The sequence below is a fragment of the Sycon ciliatum genome, chromosome 6 (genome assembly GCF_964019385.1).
Source record: "Sycon ciliatum chromosome 6, ocSycCili1.1, whole genome shotgun sequence".
NCBI lineage: Eukaryota > Metazoa > Porifera > Calcarea > Leucosolenida > Sycettidae > Sycon > Sycon ciliatum.
In genome coordinates this window covers 16583590-16601070 of record NC_088648.1, presented here as the reverse complement: position 1 = coordinate 16601070, position 17481 = coordinate 16583590, and the positions used below count along the sequence as shown (strand labels likewise).

Genomic DNA, 17481 nt, shown 5'->3' with positions numbered 1-17481 from the left:
CTTTAAACAAGTCACCACTGGTATCAGTTGTTGCTTCATTATCACAATCGCTTGTAGGCGACGAGACACAATCAGTGCTGTCCGTGTTGCCGTTGGCAGTAGGGAGTAGGTATTTTACTACTCCCTGGTTGGCAGTGATCTGGTCCCCAGTCACAGTAGAGACATGGCCGGAAGCTGCTGTGCATGCTGCCGCGGCCGTCGCGGCGCTGCCAGAGTCCAGATCGCGGGCGGTGATCGGCTCGGCAAGCTCATGATCGACGTGACGAGCGTAGGGTGCACTGCGATCATATAGCACGGCGGGCGCGGTGCCATCTTGCGCGGAACAATTCGGGGAGGATTGGCAGGAGACTCTCTCACCGGCACAGCTATTGTCAGTGACACTGGGGTCTCCGGCGGACACAAGTCCAGTACTTTGAGAGAGCGACCGGTCGCTAGCGCCCATCTCATCGCACTTCTCTATCAACGACCGGACGTTCTCCCGGCACATCAGGTTTCCCGTGTTGTCGGCGCAGAAGTACCAGCGGTCGCGCGTGAAGCGGATGAACCGATCGTCCGTGATGGCCCCATCCTCCTCGGCACCGTCCGAGTACGGGTTCAGCGTGGACGCCAGCCATCGCCAGTTCACGGATGCCGCCGCTCCCGACTCTGACATCGTCGTTTTCAGATAGTGATTGAGCGCTGTGATGAACCCACCTGGCGCCTCGCACAGGTGAACGGAAACGAGGGCGCTGTCGTCGCTAGTGCGGCATGCCGGCACCAGTCGGTGGTACGCGAGCAGCTCGTAGAACTTCGCCCACGCCTGCGTGCACAGCTCGGCCCCGAGTCGCTCTCGCGCCATCGGCTGGACGAGGCCGCCCACGTGGGCGCGGCGTGTGTGCACGTGCCACACGGCGATATCAATGTCGTTCAGCTTCGCCTTGCACGCGTTCAGCTCCGACTTCAAGAGCTGGCACTCCTCTACCTGGAACTCGTCGGCACTGAACATCAGGTCGTCGCTAGGCAATTGCCAGTCGGGCGACGGCTGGAACTCAAAGTGCTGCCGTGAGAAGCGTTCCTCCACCAGCCATTTCCAGAGATCATCTTGATGCGTGCGATATGCGCGGCGCTTTCTGCTTGCCTTACTCATGCTTATATGTAGCTACGGAGGACGTATTCTGCCAACAGAGGTAAGACCTATAGATCAGACTGTCCTCACCATGCGTCACAGTGGATATAGCACCACGGCCGCTGAAAATTGGTCCTGCTGCTGCTGCTGCTTCTGCTACTTGGTTGATTCTACCATAGCGGTTCAACACACACCACAGCCCGATACTTTTCTAGACTGGCTGCTTGAAACGTGCTTTTGGCGACCTCCGCACGCCCTGCAATGACGCTGAGAACGCTTGTTGGGAAAGAACAGTGCGCGCAGAAGAAATTATACGCCGTCTCAACTCAGCTCTGGTTACAACTTCGACGTTGCACAGTCAGTTATGAATTTCTACACATCTGTTGGTAACGAAGTCAAAGTTGTTGCTAACTTCTTGAAATGGGCCCAAAAACAGATATCAGCCTGAAATGAAACAGAATTGCTAAAAAAATGCCAACAAAGTTGCTGTGCTCGACCTCAACTGCAAATATCAATACTTACTTGCTGCTGTGGCCGTGGGTGGAAAGCTAGTAGAGCATTTTGCCTAGGACTGGGGAAGTAACAAGTGGACGGACCGCAGGAAACCTCTACACAAGAAATAAAAAGAAGAGGAGTTGTAGAGGTGACGTTTTGCACCACACTGTACTTTTGAAAAGAATGAAGAAAACGACGCCACACTCGCCGCCATGACGTCGATGATGACGTATCAGGTGCGCCAGGGTCCAGGCCCAGGGCCAGGGTCCACCAGGTCCACTCCAGTCTCCAGGGACCGGGAGTCGTAACATACCGGTATTTTACGACTCCCTAGTGAGTAGTGTGCACATCATACATGTACAGTGTAGAGGGGACGGTTTCAAATAGGACATAGGTTGCAAACCGGAACGGACTCAATATTCACTTTCTCTCTTGGTATTTTGATTAGAAGACATAATGTCACAGTGAGACTACGATGTGTTATACTCCGAGCCAAAATTTCATGGCTCTGCGATGACCAGAAGCGCCATATCAAGCAGGTGAGTTTTTGACGTGTTGCTTCGCACTGCGACTTGAGTTTTACGACTTTCGAAAAATCAACTTCTTGTAGAAGGTAAACAGCGGCTCGCCTCTCGCCAATAAAGCACCGCATACCAATCAAAACTAATGGAAGCACACACAAGGCTTATTGTTACTCTGTACTGGCCGTCGTGGAGCGATAGCAATTACCTAATTTCAGACCCAGAGTGAATTTGACGTGCACTCTAAAACGTGTCCGGTTTGGAGCCACCTCTGATTTGAACTTTTTTGAAGCGAAAAATTGGGCAACTTGGAGGCAATGGGTCAACACAAAGGAGTGGCTCAGTTCGATTGACTCTGGCCCCAGAGCAAACTTCAACATGCCAGTTTCCTTCCACAAACATATTTCGAGTGAAAAATCAACGCTGATGATCGGTTTGGGTCTATACAAATTTGGCTGTCAAAGCGTCCCAGTATCGAGCCGTCTCCTCTACCTGGTGTACCTAGTACCTGCCAGATATTTTTTCAAAGTATGTAATAATTGAAACTGCTTTTGAAAAATACCTCAAAGAAAGAAATTGTTCTTGAACACCAGGCCCAGAGTACAGCATTGTCTTATCTTGTGGATATGTCCATAGATAGCGTTTGAGAGATTAAGAGGTAAGGCTTGAAGTCATCAGTGAGCACAAAGCCGCCAGCTGCCTTAGGAATCCCACAAGGTATCTTCTTGAAAAAGTCATGTCCGTTTCTCCAGAGGACTCCGCTGACTCCACAGACCGTCTGATGTCTTCATCTTCTCTCCCCGTGGATGTGTTCCAGTCGTGCTGCACTGAGCCGCTGGCCAAGATCTGGGCAGAGGGCGACTGGCAGGTGAAGCTCAGCTTCCTTGGCGTGTCGCTACTGGTGTTGATTTGGGCGTGCATCGCTTGTGCGTGGAAATACTGGGGTGAAAGCATCTCCGAGGCATTCCACCAACGCGATATGATCCACTCGTTGTCGCGCACCAACAGCTCACTGGCGACGGAACGCTCTGGATCGGGGCACAGTACAGCGGAGATGGCGGCGGCCGGGGCGGACGATTCATTCTCCGGGACGCCCAGCGGCGAATTAGATTTAGACGAAAGCAGGAAGGACAGATAAGTGGCACACGTGTTGAGCGTGCCGCGGTATCTTTACTTGTTGTGTAGAGACGACATAACCATGGCCGTACTTGGCTATTGTTCGGTTAAGTTCATCATGTGCCAGGAGACGTGAGAGCCACCGGCGCGGCTGGTAATCTGCCGCACCATGAAAGGCTCCGCACAAGACATTTAATTGACCGGCGTGCCCCTACCATAGCATGGCACCAACGGACCGCAATGGTGGCCCGGCCCGGGAAAACGCTCCTGAGATCCCCAGACCAACAGTGCTACACTCGCTATATTTGTAGTTGTTCCGACCATCCGTGTGCACGTGCCGTGTATCCGCAGCTGCGTGATGGAGCTGTTCCTTGAGTAGATGGACTACTCAGCACGCGTCGAATGACTGACTTGTCCAACTACAGCCCGGTAGGGAAGTAGGCCACACTGTTCCCGAGGCTGTTTGTCCCTACCGTATACTTAAAACTCGCTGATCACGTACACGTCCATCGGTGTGCCAATCCATCCTTGGAGATGCTTTCTGTCGTGTCGTAACGAACCCCAGACTGAAGCCACAGAGTTGGTTCTGTGCCTCGTGGCAGATCTCAGACTAAAGCCACAGAGTGGGTTCTACACATATCTCTTGTGTGCATGCCTTTGACCAGCGCAGTGCCATCGATCAGGGAGAGCTGCTTCGTCTTTTCTTATTGGCCTTTCCTTTGCAAAGTGCAAGCGGTATTTCAGGTGAATGTTAATGCAGACTGAGTGATCCGACGCTGTGGATGTTATGCCTGCGCTATCCCAAGTAACGTTGTTAATTCCCACTTTTGTAGCGCTGATCAGCGCTTGCCATTTCTGCTCACTTGAGGCAGACGGGCACTTGCCGGAAATCCGCTTAGCTGTGCTCTCTCCTTTTTTTCTCTCTTTTTTGCTGCTTTGTGTGCATGCGCGGTTTTCAGACTTCACAGTAAAGTGAACTTCCCTGGCTGCCATCAGATGAAGCCAATATGCTGCTATGGCTACCATGGTTTGTTGGGGCATGCCATGCCAGGAAGTCGTAAAATACCACTCCCTGATGCATACCAAACTGTTCTGGTTTTATAGCCGAACTAAGCAAGGGTGTAGTCGCCTAACGACCGGGTGTAGCCGCCATTCAACCGGGAAATGGACCCATTAATGCCATTGCGCAATGACATAATTTGTACCATAACCACCCTTCACAGCCACCTGGGCATGGTCGTCTGGGATGTTGAACAGTGCATTCCTGATCCCAGCGTACTCACAAGCATCACTCGTACATTCCAGATTTGGCAATGCACAACGGGTCTATTGAGGCGGCGGGCACATAGGCTGGAGTATAACTGGTAAAATACTACTGCAGTACTGCATACTTACCCGTATAACTACACTCTACCTCTCTTATCGGGCCAGTCGGGGACCGCGCACTGCCCGGAACTTTGAAATGTCCGGGACTCGGATTGCCGTGCACTAAGATGCGGACGCACGTGACCGTAACATAGCACGACAATTAACATGACAACCAGACTACTACTCCAGACATGAATGCAGGAAACCAGTACATGTGCACATGCGTGTACACCAGGTCCACCAACAAGAACAAAGGATGGCCAAGGACAGATTTCTTTTCCGGTACAAAAACAAAAAAATTGGGTCTCTTCCTAAAATAAAGTGCAGAACATCAAAGAACATCATATCCAGCAAAGCCTGAAAGCCAATTCTGCTCATCTCATGAAAGTATTGATCAACAATGGAACCAGCATAGCCAAGCATTCCTCGGCAGAGCAAGCATTAAAAAAAAAGAACCAGAAAGATTGTTTTAAAAAAAAGCTGGTTCAACACTTTTGTGTTTTAAAAGAATTCGAAAATCTTTGAAAATCTCCTGTAAAAAAAAAGTTGAAGGATTTGTGGTGCACAAGAACATACATTATGAGTGATAGAAAAGCAAATCTAAAGCGTTTTATGCAACGAATGTACTACTATGCAGTGAGAAAATAGGTCCTGTTTAGAATCCCTTCCATTGTTTTATAGTAGAACTACCGGTCGGGGACAGTCCGCAAGCATGCACGCCAGGACCAGGGACGGCGGCGCGGGCAAAGCGCACAGCCATCGCCGCTAGATCCTATGACTGTGGAATGTAGAGCCAGCGAACAGGAGTAGCGTGAGAGCACCGGTAGAAATCAGGTACTGGAAGGGGATCGGGGACAGGGGGGGGGGGGGGGGGGGGAGGAGGAGGCGCAGGGTGATGGGAGAAATGTGGCAATAACTGCAGAAATGACAGGAATCAGAGTTGGGACAGAGAGCAAGGTGGAATAACTGCAGGTATTGGAGCAGGGGAATGGAGAGGCTTGGCTAGCGAGCCATCTAAAACAGGCACCTAGAGAGATGAGCGGAAAGGACAGAACAGCACTGCATTCAAAACCTAGCCGCGGGCGGCAATTACAGAGTCACTCGACCTGATGCGTCGTGCATACCGCACACGGAGAATTTACCAACGTCAGTCGGGAAGCATCGTTGCACGCCGCCAGTTCTATTGGGCGAAGGCGTAGCGGTAGCAACGAGAAGCAGCTCCCAACATAGCCCGGACTGAAACTTGCCGATACGCAGTCCCCTGTGGCGCGGCTGGCAGCTGCTGTAGTAGTTGAAGTGTTGGGACTACTTTATTCAGCCGTGCCGGGCCACTACCGGGCCTCTACGGGATACCCTATGAGCCGTGTACAGCTGTCAATGTGACTAGTGCCCGGCTGTGCAGTGTGTGTCTGTGCAGAGGCCAGCGGTGTCACTAGATCGGCAACATGGAAAACAAACGGGCTCAAGGCAAATCCTCTACTCTGCTAGCTGAGCAAGCAGGGTCGTAGGCACATGGCACGCAGGCTTCACAACCCTGGGAAAGCGATAATTGTAGGTCGACAAGGAGAGGTTCTACGCTTCGCTATCTCTCTCCGGCGAAGTGACCGTCGTCTGTGGAATCAGAGCGTTGCGCGGAATCACCGGCGATGCGGTCTGCACCTCGGGCACGCTGAATCGCCGCGTGTGCGAGGCCGGCTCGGGGCTTCCGCCCGCGGAAGAGAGCGACGCGTTGGCAGACGCTATGCTGCCGCGCGGTGTATTAGAACCCGACGCGTGGTACGCAGCAGCGGCGATGGAGGCATTGGCGGCAACGATCAGCGCCGTGCTCGTCTGCAGGGAGTTACCGGACGTTGCCGGCTGCAGGTCCAGGCTGTTGCGCTGCTCGGAAAGCTTGGCCTCCGTGTTGCAGCCGCCGCCGCTGCTGTCCCCAAAGTCCACCTCCAGCGCTCGCTTGCGCACTGCCGGCACCCAGGCCAGGGGCAGACGGCGCTCGCCGGTGCTTTCTCGTCGCCTGGAGCTGGACGGCGAGGACGCCGGGCTGGGCAGCGAGTCGGACGGGTTCAGCGTGCTGAGGCGACGCCGCTGATACAGCACCGGCGAAGTGGAGGCGGACAACGGCATGGACAGAGGCGAAGCGTCACCTCGCGCCTGCATGGCCAGTGGACTGCTGCTGCTGCCGCCAAACGAGTGACGCGTGTGCGTCGTGTGCGGCGACGAGGGACCGCTCGATGTGCGCAGCTGATCGAGGCCGCATTCTCCAAGCGAGCCAGTGGACGTGTGACTTCGGCTGGACGAGCGCTTCAGATTGAAAGTGAATATCTGCGCAAAAAGAAAAGCAAGAAAGAAAGTGAGCACATTGACGGTTTGAAATTATTATAGCAATAAACAGGATCAGCTGGACACTCGTTCTACACCCACATCAAGGCAAGTTGTTGGGGGAATTCCCTTGCCTTCTTGATGTGTGTATAGAATGAGTGCGCAGCTGATCCTATTTATTGCTATAACTAAATTCCTATCTCCACGTAGGTTGAACACGGATGGTGAGCCAATTTAATTATGGAAGAAAATGATCTGGTTACGCTGGTGCACGGTTAGTCATAACTCGTAACATTTTTTGTCCTTCTCTTTTTTCCAGGTAGGTTATTGAAGATATTGTGGTTAGGCTTTCCCCATCGACTTCCTTCCTTACCAACAAACAATGTGAGAGTGCGATTAGTGCACAATTACGCGCAGTTCCCTCCCATCTAGAACTCCCTACGATGTCGTTCGAGTACACAGATTTCTTCGTCAGAATCCACGGAATCCAATTCTGCCTATTCCGAAGCGAATGCAGATTTCCCAAGTCACAAGTCACGCTCCCATGTACAAGTCCAGTGAAAGCTGACAACTTCTTCAAGGGGCACAGGGCATGTAAAGATGCCCGCGTAGGGACGGAGCTGTCATTTACAACTCTCAGACAACACTTACAAGCTTGTCGACACGCGATCGAAGATTGCCACGCTCCGGTGATGCTGTGGGTGCCTTTGGCGCCTCGGCCTTGGGTAGAAGATGTGCCACGACTTCCCGCTCATGTCCCATTAGTGTCTTGCCATACCGTACGCTCACTGCACAGGTACACGCCAACGCACGCACAAAGTACATGCCATGGCAGACAGGGGCAGTCAGAGAATGAGCCAGTGTGTGTGTGTGTGTGTGTGTGTGTGTGTGTGTGTGTGTGTGTGTGTGTGTGTGTGTGTGTGTGTGTGTGTGTGTGTGTGTGTGTGTGTGTGTGTGTGTGTGTGTGTGTGTGTGTGTGTGTGTGTGTGTGTAGACCAGGCTGAATAGTGACGGTCAATTCTTCAGCCTTGCAAGCTGTTGAATGGTGCAATCCCAGCACAAGTTGCTATGGCTTCTGCCGTAGCATTGCTATCATCGCCTCTGGCGATGGGCGTCAAAGGCCAAAGGTGTGTACGTATGTGTGTGTGCATGTGCGTGTGTGTGTATGAGAGAGAAAGAGAGAGAGAGAGAGAGTAGTAGTAGTAGTAGTAGTAGTAGTAGTAGTAGTAGTAGTAGTAGTAGTAGTAGTAGTAGTAGTAGTAGTAGTAGTAGTAGTAGTAGTAGTAGTATTAGTAGTAGTAGTATTGCATTGCTGCTCCATCTACATGGCTGTATTTGTGTTTCACATCTCCATTTCAAGTTTCCTAATAAAGATTGTGTCAAGTAGTAGTAGTAGTAGTAGTAGTAGTAGTAGTAGTAGTAGTATTAGTAGTAGTAGTATTAGTAGTAGTAGTATTTATATCTCTCTTTCTTTCTTTCTCTCTTCAATTACTTGTGTGCTTACCGTGGTATTGTTTTCTGCCCGTAAAAGTGGTTCGGTCAGTAGTAGTATTTATTATTTTACTAGGGCAATCCCCACAGACTGTGAGAGATAGATAGATAGATAGATAGATAGAGAGAGAGAGAGAGATCCTGCAACGAAGTATTCATAACCATGATGCTGTCAGGACTTATGCTGTGTTCCCAACTGGCGCGTGGACGCGGTACGCTTGCGGTTCATTTGTGCCCAAACGTGCGCTCAGGCTTTCAAAAAAAAAAAAACCGCAATTCGACTCGTGTTTAGGGCGTGCGGCGCCTTCGAGTACTAATGTGTTGACCCCGCCAGTCACTTTGACTGGCGGGGTCAAAACATGTTGGAATTTCCATTTCGGCACGTTTCTGTACGCATGGCGCCCAAAAGTCAGCGAAAATACGCACAAACACGTGGTTTCGAAATATCCGGTCTACATATTCAAGCTCCTACACAGTAAACAGATGCATTAGAAAATTAGATGCAGACATCACTTACAAGTCCTTCTCAGGCCAGTGTAGAGCAGATCTGCAGAGCACAGCCACACACAGGGGTACACACAGGGAAATACACATACATGCATTTGGACTTGGTCACTGCCAAAACTGGTCACGTTGGTCGCCCTGGGAGAGGGGAGAGAGATTCAAATGGAATCCTGGTAAGAGGACTCAATTGGCAAACGCAGGCACCAGCACACGAGAGATATCACAGCAATGATCATAATTATGATTGCATTCCGTCCTTCAGAACGAGTGACATGAAACACTTCAACACTATCACATGTTTTGGTGTGTGCATGATACATTCATCGTTCTCGCGTGCAACTGCAGCTTGAATAGTGACAACTTGCCAGTAACAACAAGATGGCTGTGCCCAGTGTTGCAAAAGAAGGATCCACAAGCAATTCTAACCCAGTACAGTACTGTCAGGCGCCGAAGAACGGCCAGGCTAGAATTTCACCAGTTTTTTAACCCATTCAGCGCTACTGGGCCTTGCCTATGGTACTCTGCATATAAAATGCTAAAAACAGGGCCAATAGCAAGTTCTAAAACTCCAGGGTTCTGGCAACTGGGGTCCTCAAATATTTTGGAAATGATTGCCAAGTTTATCAACCACAGGGTGACAGAATCGATACAGTCCCCAAAAAGAATAGCGCCTCACAATAGGGGACGCAAGTTTGCTCAAATTGCGTGAAATACGCCAAATGCGTGAAATTGCAGCTGAAAGATCGCTGAAAAGAGAAGAAAAAAAGACGCATAGTGTTTCCAAGCTGGATTCGTACCAACGACCTATCGTACAAGAGGCAGGATCATGATCCAACTGACTAATAGTGCTTTTACACACCAGACAGTGCCAGAAATCACTATATATCCCATGACGTCTATAGACGTCATCCCGCGCATGGGGGGCATTTTCAATGACGTCTATAGACGTCATCAGCGTTCAATGGGTTAAGAACGGCCAGGCTAGAATTTCACCAGTTTTTTAAGAACGGCCAGGCTAGAATTTCACCAGTTTTTTAAGAACGGTCCAGGCTGGATTTTTGCAGATCAGATCGTAAACCGTAATGTACACTATAATGTACACTCAGACGTATCACTCTGCATAAATGTACATGTAAGACTGTACCATCGAATAAGAACGAAACCGCTGTGGTCGCTAAAGATAAGAACGGGCTAGGCTATAACTCTGGCCCCCGTTCTTCATCATTTGTGAGAACTAGACCTGGTCTAGTGAGAAGGCATTCTACTGCCTGTAATTCTGGTGAAGTAAAATAAAGTAACAACACCCCCCCCCCCCCCCCAGTTCTTCGGCGCACAACAGTACTGTAGCCTTGTATTTCCGGGACAGTGCCCTACCGATTAGGCTACCGGGGATCACACACACACACACACACACACACACGCACACACACACCCGTGGCTCCTTCTTGCTACACCTGTGACCAAGGTAACTATGTGAATAACGACGTTCTCATAAATGATATACCCTGGTGATAACCATAATAACCAACCTTTTGCTGGCTGATTCAGGAACGGAGCGGCAAGGTCCTTTGGCTGCTTGCCGCAGTAGTCGCGCAGGTCGCAGTCCGCACCTGCCTCGACCAGCAGACGAACGATACGCTCGTGGCCGAGCCTGGACGCAATGTGAAGCGGTGTGCTGCCGTTCTGTACAAGGCGTGGAACGGACAAGCCAAACAAGTCACAAAGATGTACAGAAAGAGACAACAATCAATTGGAGGGAGCACAGCAGAAGACTAGGTAGACAACATGAGCTCCACACTCCAACAAAGAACACACACATCAGTATTGGCTATAGCTACTACCAAGAGTCCATAACCCCCCAGAGTGTGCAACTCGTGATCCTTCTCAGCACAAATCAGTGCCGCAACGAAATCCAAACTTCATACGTCATGTAGTGAGTAGCGGATGTACCAGATATGCACATGGCCCCATCCGCCCATGCTTGACTATGGACCGGATGACGCAGTGTTTGGATTTCGTTGCGCCAGACCCCAACCTGGAGTTGCACACTCTGGGGGGTTATGGACTCTTGCTACTACCTAGAGTACATAACCAAGAGTGAGCAACTCCTATCTTGAGCTGCGATGGGTTCACCCACGGCGGATTTTTTTCATTGCATCATTCTTTGGCAGAAATTATGATGAAGTGCGTATGCTTTCCCCGCGCTTGTTTTGTAGATACGGTGAGAGTTCATCAGGTTTAGAACACATCGATCTATCGTCCATTGTTCTGCTTTGACTACCGTAGCTGTAATGTACACATTCTTCTTACTTTGATCTCGGGCTACGCATAATGGCATCAGTGAGCCAAACAGCCGCTAAAGACTGAGGTCATAAAAAAATTCCCTACTACCCTATAGAAGAAGACGCGGCCCAACCTGCAAAAAATTAGCTCGAGCTGGGTGCAGATACGCGTGCACCCTGCATTGCTTTGCTGGATTAAAGCTCTGATCCTTGGTGCATTGAAAGGTATTCAGCCCAAGTAGCATAGCCTGCGCCCCCGCTCAAACTCAAAAGAGCCACTGCACACGACACGCACTTTGTTTTTTTTGTTTGTTTTTTGTAGTCCCCTATGTTCTCTTGCTGTTGCTGTTGTTGTTGTTGTTGCTGTTGTTGTTGTTGTTGTTGTTGTTGTTGTTGTTGTTGTTGTTGTTGTTGTTGTTGTTGTTGTTGTTATTGTTGTTGTTGTTGTTATCTTCCATTCTATGTAGGCATGTGCACTTTCATAAAAAAAATTAAAAAACGCACAATTTTCCATGTTATAAAATAAAAAAGTAAAAAAAAACACTGCGTGGTCCGGCTTACTACAGTGGTGAAAACTTTAAAAAAACCCACGCCAACTTGGTGCTGCGCTCACATTGCAAACACGCAGCACGCGCTGGCAACACTACGCAACCGAGACCGCTAGAATTTGGTGCCGCACCCGAGCACGAAAATCAGGGGTCGGATTTCAGTTGCCACCGCCGCACTTCAAAGTAACGGCCTGGTCACGCAGGTCATAGTCGGTGCTGAGTTTCAATGAAAATTTCTTTAAAGAGTTGGTGGACAAGCCATCGATTATCCACTCTCATTGTAATGTCAAAATAGTATTCTTTCTAGACCAAAGAGTGCTCTTTGGTCTACAAAGAATACTTTTTTGAAAATTTCTTTCAAAGTTTGAGTGGGTAGGAGAGAGCTAACTGTGACTGTTTCGTGAAAACTACCGTATCTACCCGAAAATAAGTCGCACCTTTTTGCACTGAACTTCAAGGACAAAAAAAGGTGCAATGACTTACAAGCGGGTGCGACATTCTACTTGGGTGAATGTGTTGAAACAATATGGCTCAAACCTGAAAATGGGGGTGCGACTTATAATGAGTAATGGTGTGAACCCTACAATCGGGGAAATACGGTATTCAGAACAGCGGATGGCCGTAGCTGTCAGGGTACAGTGAAACCTGTCAAGGCGACCACTCGGATAAGGCGACCACCTGTCCTAGAAGACCACTAAAACCAGGATCAATGGATGCTATTTCCAGTCAAATGACCCTGGATAAGGAGGCCACCTGGTAACAGAGACCACGTTTTGAAGGTCCCTTGAGCAGTCGTCTTAGACAGGTTTCACTGTGCCAGATGACAGGCACACTGACCACTCCAGTTATAAGTTGATGTTCTACTTTAAGCTGCGGGAACGTGACGCGAAGAACCCCGGGAACTCTCTTCTCGTTCCCGTAACGTACAGGGGACCTGTTCTGCTCTACGTTCACGTAGAGAGAAATCACGTGGAATGTGTACTGGGAATTTCCAATACCCAAAACACGCGAAGCCGTAGACTCTAACCAGGACACCTGCTCTCTACGTGATTTCTCTACGTTTCACGTATAGCAGAACATCACGAGTACCACTTACACTTGAGACGGGAGAGGGGTCGGCTTGATAGCGCAGCAGCACCTCAACCATACGGCCATTCTCCAGCTTGGCAGCCCAGTGCAGTGCCGTGTAGCCGAATATGAAGTCGGCACGGTTCACAATCGTGGGCGTGTCCGCCAGCATGGTTTTCATGGCGCGAATGTTCTGAGCCATAGCCAGGTTGCTCCACTTGCGCTCCAGAATTGCCAGCTGCAAAACGAATGGGTGGGCAGACAAGTAGAATGACGATGTAGACATCAGATACGGAAAAAATAGTCCAGTATTATGCAGCGACAACACCAGTGAATGCAACAACAAAAAGGGTAATGCAACTTAGCAAGTAACCCACAAACATCTCTGCGTCCTTGTCTCTCTGTATCGGTCTCTCTGGCTATCGCTATCCCTGTCTGTCCACATATGTCTCTCTCTGTCTCTCTCTTGTCTGTCTCTGTCTTTCTTTCTCCGTCATTGTGTGTGTGTGTGGTACATGGTGTGTGTGTGTGTGTGTGTGTGTGTGTCTCTCTCTCTCTCTCTCTCTCTCTCTCTCTCTCTCTCTCTCTCTCTCTCTCTCTCTCTCTCTCTCTCTCTCTCTCTTTCTCTGTCTCTCTCTCTCTCTGCCTGTCTGCCTCTAATCAGGAGCTATGGTGGTGGAGCAAATGATTTTCCTCCAATACGGGTAAACCTGGTAAGACCTTTGAGAGCAGAGATTCTTCCCAAACCAGTCTTTCCATGGCTGGACCAGACTGACATGTTACTAATTAGATCTCTTTTCTCACCCTAACCTTCATATTCGCCTTTGCTCACGTGGTTGCCTGTCCGTCTGTATACATATCTAACTCTGTTTTGTGCTTTGCTCTGTTCCCATACCCCACCACCAACATGCTTCAATTGGGTATGTGTCCAGCGGGGAGTAGTACAGTAGAGTCGCGCACTGAAGAACGTGGAGCCCAAGAACATCCAGCCTGAAATTCTAAGAACGCCACAGCCTAAAGCTAAGAACGGCGGTGTTGGTTTTCTCGCAGCTTTTGAGATACATATGATCCAGGACGGGTTGTTTCTAAGAACGTGCTATAAGAACGCAGCCAGATTGCTGGCAAAATAAGAACGTCCCAGGCTAACCCCTTGGAAACAACGTTCTTGGGCGCGCGACTCTACTGAAGCACATAGGAAGACAACACGGGCGACTGCTACACTAAATCACGTGGCCCTCAACCCCGGATTGCAGTCGCCCTTGGGGCAGGGCAGGGCTGGCTTACACACGCTTGCATATGGCATTGCTTGTCTGGACCATGCTTAGGATCAGCAGGTCAATGCCAGGATCGTGGTCGCAAGTTGCACAGACCACGGATCACTTAGAGCATTCAAATCCGGGGTCGAAACGTGCATCGCATCGAGTACTATGCTATTTTCTCTCGTATTGTCTCCTCAGCGTCCAGTGGGCATTGCATTTGTATTTATGGATTCTCCACAGGCCTTAGCCTAAGTCGAGGGAGTCTCTGTAGGGCAGGTGTATGGTGCAGCCAGGGCAGTTACAGCTGTGCTCACTGGAATCCGACCCAACGCGCAAACCGGCATGCCCTGGACCGGTTACGACTACATCACTGTATGTGTACATGTGTGCGTCCAGCTGCAGTCGTACCAATTCCAGGGTGTCAAGGGCTGTGTGCATGTTGAAGGCACCAACAATACTCTGAGGGTCGGATTCCACCGAGCACTACTGTAGTTGAGTAGCTTTAAAGGGCTAGTGAATGCCAACAAGCAGACACTGGAGCGGCGGCATGTAGGGACGCAGCTAACAGCCACTCGGCCTGCACAACCAAGCCAACTGCCCGCGTACAATCTCCACCGACTTACATCCGCCACACATGACGTCGATCCAACGTGGATGTCGGGCAGCTGCGCCTGATCCAGGGAGATCTGCCGCAGCACCTCCATCTGCATAGACGACAAGCCATTGTAGTGGTAAACGCTCGATATCGTGTGGACCGTTTCACTGGACTGCGACGCCTGCACCTTCCCACGGACACTTGCAACCGCTTCACTGCCACCCCTCGGTTTGCTGCTCTCTGCTGCTGCAGCTGCTTGGCCCCCCCGTTCCTTGTCTTTCTCTCGATCTCTCTGACCATTAGGGCTGAAAGGTGAGTTTTGATTTTGTGTGGCTAAGTGTGATGTCCGGTTAACAGTAGACATGGAGGACTTCCGCTGCCGTATCTCCGACAGTGTGCTGAGGCGTGACCTGGGTTGGGGCTGGTCCACATCGCTCGTATCGAAGCTCTTGTTCGAGTTGACGCTGCGCACACTCATGGCCTTGTCCAGTGTGCCAATGCGACGCATGTCACCGATGCTACCATATTCACGGCGATTTTTCGTCGTCAGCGCTCGCGTCGGGCTCGCCATGTCGAGAAGACGCTCGCGATACCACACAAAATCAGATGACCTGTGACCCAGGCAAGAGCAAGACTCTCTCAGCTAACTGTTCAGCACTAATTTTCTTCAATTGTTTCTCCTCCCCTCTTCTTCGGCATCTGCGAGATTTGCGCACAAAACGCGGCGGCGACTGCACCTCCTGTCCAAAATGGTTCCTGTCGGATGTTCCAGAGTCCAGAGGCAAACATCTCCGGGAAGCAAACAGCTTGATGAGTCTCCTGCGTCTGCTTTTTCGAATCCAGAAATACTAACAGCAAACTATTCCTCAGTGGCTTTGCAAACCACGGAGCCAAATCAAAAAAAAGTAATCGCCGAAGTTTCAAAGGCGGTTGAAGACGTAGACAGGCATGATCACTTGAACCTGTGATGAGCAGAGTCAAAACGGCGTGTTGTCAATTTCGCGTATACGGAATCTGTACGACAAACGTACAGATCAAGGTACACAAAGCTGCGCGTCCTTTTCTGTGTGAACGCGCGTGTAGATCTACCATTTCTTATTCAGCTTGATTTGGATTTACATTAATCTTTAGTAATTTTTACACTCACTGGAGAAAATTAGCTTCCAAAAGTAATCATCTCATCATCAGTCTATTCTTCTTCGTCACGAACTCTGCAAACTCGATCTGGGCTGCTTGGATATGGCGAAGACGTCGTTCGCTGTGACAGTAATCTCCTTCACGAATGCCTCCTGGTAGCGTAGTGGAATACAAGCATCGACGAAAACACTTTCGTTTCAGTATTGTGCAAGTCAGTGGCATCATGGACTGGCCGGGATGAATAGGCAAGAGGTAAAATTGATAACTGTTTTCAGTGAGGATGTGACCATGTTTTAGTGGACATGTTTTTTTTCAAAGAAACCGGCAACCTAGCTCGATGAACATGTAGATCTACAGTGCATGATTTTGTTTGTACTACATGTGCATGTGCATGTATGTATAATAAATGTAGAGCAGAAGGATTTATTGAAATTACATACCAGTATACGGACCGAGGTTTTTATAACTGGTATGTAATTGCAATAAATCCTGAGGCTACTACATTTATTATACATAATGTTGACCTTCACTTTCCCTTAAAGGAGTATTTTATTACCGTAAAGTACCGCCAGAGCGCCCCACCATCTCATCCTTTCGTGGTCGTATTGTGGAGGTGGTCTGCTGTCTGTAGGTCATACGACATGAACCTTGTACACATATTGCACGTTTTGCAGTCAATCCGTACCTTCAAGAGGACACAAGCTCCACACAAAAACCTGCCAAGTGTGACCTTGGTACACTAAGATTCCCACATCGTACACACTTCGGTGCACTCTGCCATACGATTTTCCTTTCTCTGGCTGTAAAATCAAGGTGGGGCGCTCTCGCGAGACGGGGCGCTCTGGCGGTACTTTACGGTAACAGTATTATTGGCCCTATGTATACAATAAATGCTCCGGCCTTGGGTTTATGACCAATAAAAACTATTATAAAAACCGAGGTCCCCCGGCCGAGGTTTTTATAATTAGTTTTTATTGGTCATAAACCCAAGGCCGGAGCATTTATTGTATTTAGAATCAACCAGTAAAAACTCCTACTCAATCTCCAACAACAAAATTAGTGGACAGCTGTTATTTGTGTTGCTATGACAACTCGTGTGCTGGACGAGTATTTGTTGTCATTGGTTCAATTTCTTTTACTCTTCATAGGCTATAAGATCATTTTCCTTATTCGGTCTATTTATAACCAGTATCTATAATGAGAGTGTGGTCTGTCTCCATGGTTACCGGTGTTCATTTCATAACTATAGCCACTTCTCCTTGTTAGACCTTATCTGGAAGGCCCATTCTTGCATATTCCAACAGCAGCCAAGGGAGCTAGCTCTCTTGGTTATGCGGACTGGGTCCGATCCTAAAAAGCTGTTTATATGAACTGTTTTTATGAACGGTTTTATTGGATAGGATATGATTACTGTACTGGCAATATTATATGGTCGCAGTGAGGCCATGAAGCGTTACATTGGCACATGTTTACCGCACGTAGGGCGTTACATGCAAAGTCGCACAGGAGCCGTTACACAGGTTTCTATATTGCCGCAGTCCTTTTTTTGCTATTGGCGCATCATTTTTTGCAAACTGCAATGAAAAGATCGCCGCACCCCGCCGGACGCGCGTTACGAACGCAACGAAAATTTGTCGCACTAGCCTGGTCACGCGTTACGCCGCACCCCCCTGCGT

The 17481-nt window shown here is 49.5% G+C and overlaps 2 protein-coding genes across 2 annotated transcripts in view; both read right to left on the bottom strand.

The window, feature by feature from the left end:
• Nucleotides 1-1720, bottom strand: part of LOC135819492 (cap-specific mRNA (nucleoside-2'-O-)-methyltransferase 2-like) — an 11340-nt gene extending 9620 nt beyond the window's left edge. The window contains exon 1 of the mRNA XM_065332708.1: nucleotides 1-1720. This exon is cut by the window's left edge and continues 338 nt beyond it. Coding sequence (XP_065188780.1) covers nucleotides 1-1126 — 1126 coding nt within the window. The 5' untranslated portion in view covers nucleotides 1127-1720.
• Nucleotides 1721-5471: 3751 nt separating this feature from the next.
• LOC135819490 (uncharacterized) lies at nucleotides 5472-15599 on the bottom strand. The gene is made up of 6 exons (XM_065332707.1): nucleotides 14697-15599; nucleotides 12843-13052; nucleotides 10446-10599; nucleotides 8930-8959; nucleotides 7573-7709; nucleotides 5472-6924 (listed from the first exon to the last, which is right to left on the bottom strand). Exons 1-6 carry the CDS (start codon nucleotides 15237-15239, stop codon nucleotides 6178-6180), a joined length of 1821 nt encoding a protein of 606 aa, XP_065188779.1. The 5' UTR covers nucleotides 15240-15599; the 3' UTR covers nucleotides 5472-6177.
• Between the last annotated feature and the right edge of the window lie 1882 nt (nucleotides 15600-17481).

Excerpts from the sequence above, each read along its gene's own strand:
- LOC135819490 (XM_065332707.1), bottom strand. The coding sequence starts at position 15,239 with ATGGCGAGCCCGACGCGAGCGCTGACGACGAAAAATCGCCGTGAATAT. Across the intron at positions 13,053-14,696 it reads CGACGTCATGTGTGGCGGAT|CTGGCAATTCTGGAGCGCAA; the intron begins GTAAGTCGGTGG and ends TTCGTTTTGCAG. Across the intron at positions 7,710-8,929 it reads CACTGGCCTGAGAAGGACTT|TGAGCGTACGGTATGGCAAG; the intron begins GTAAGTGATGTC and ends GTACCTGTGCAG.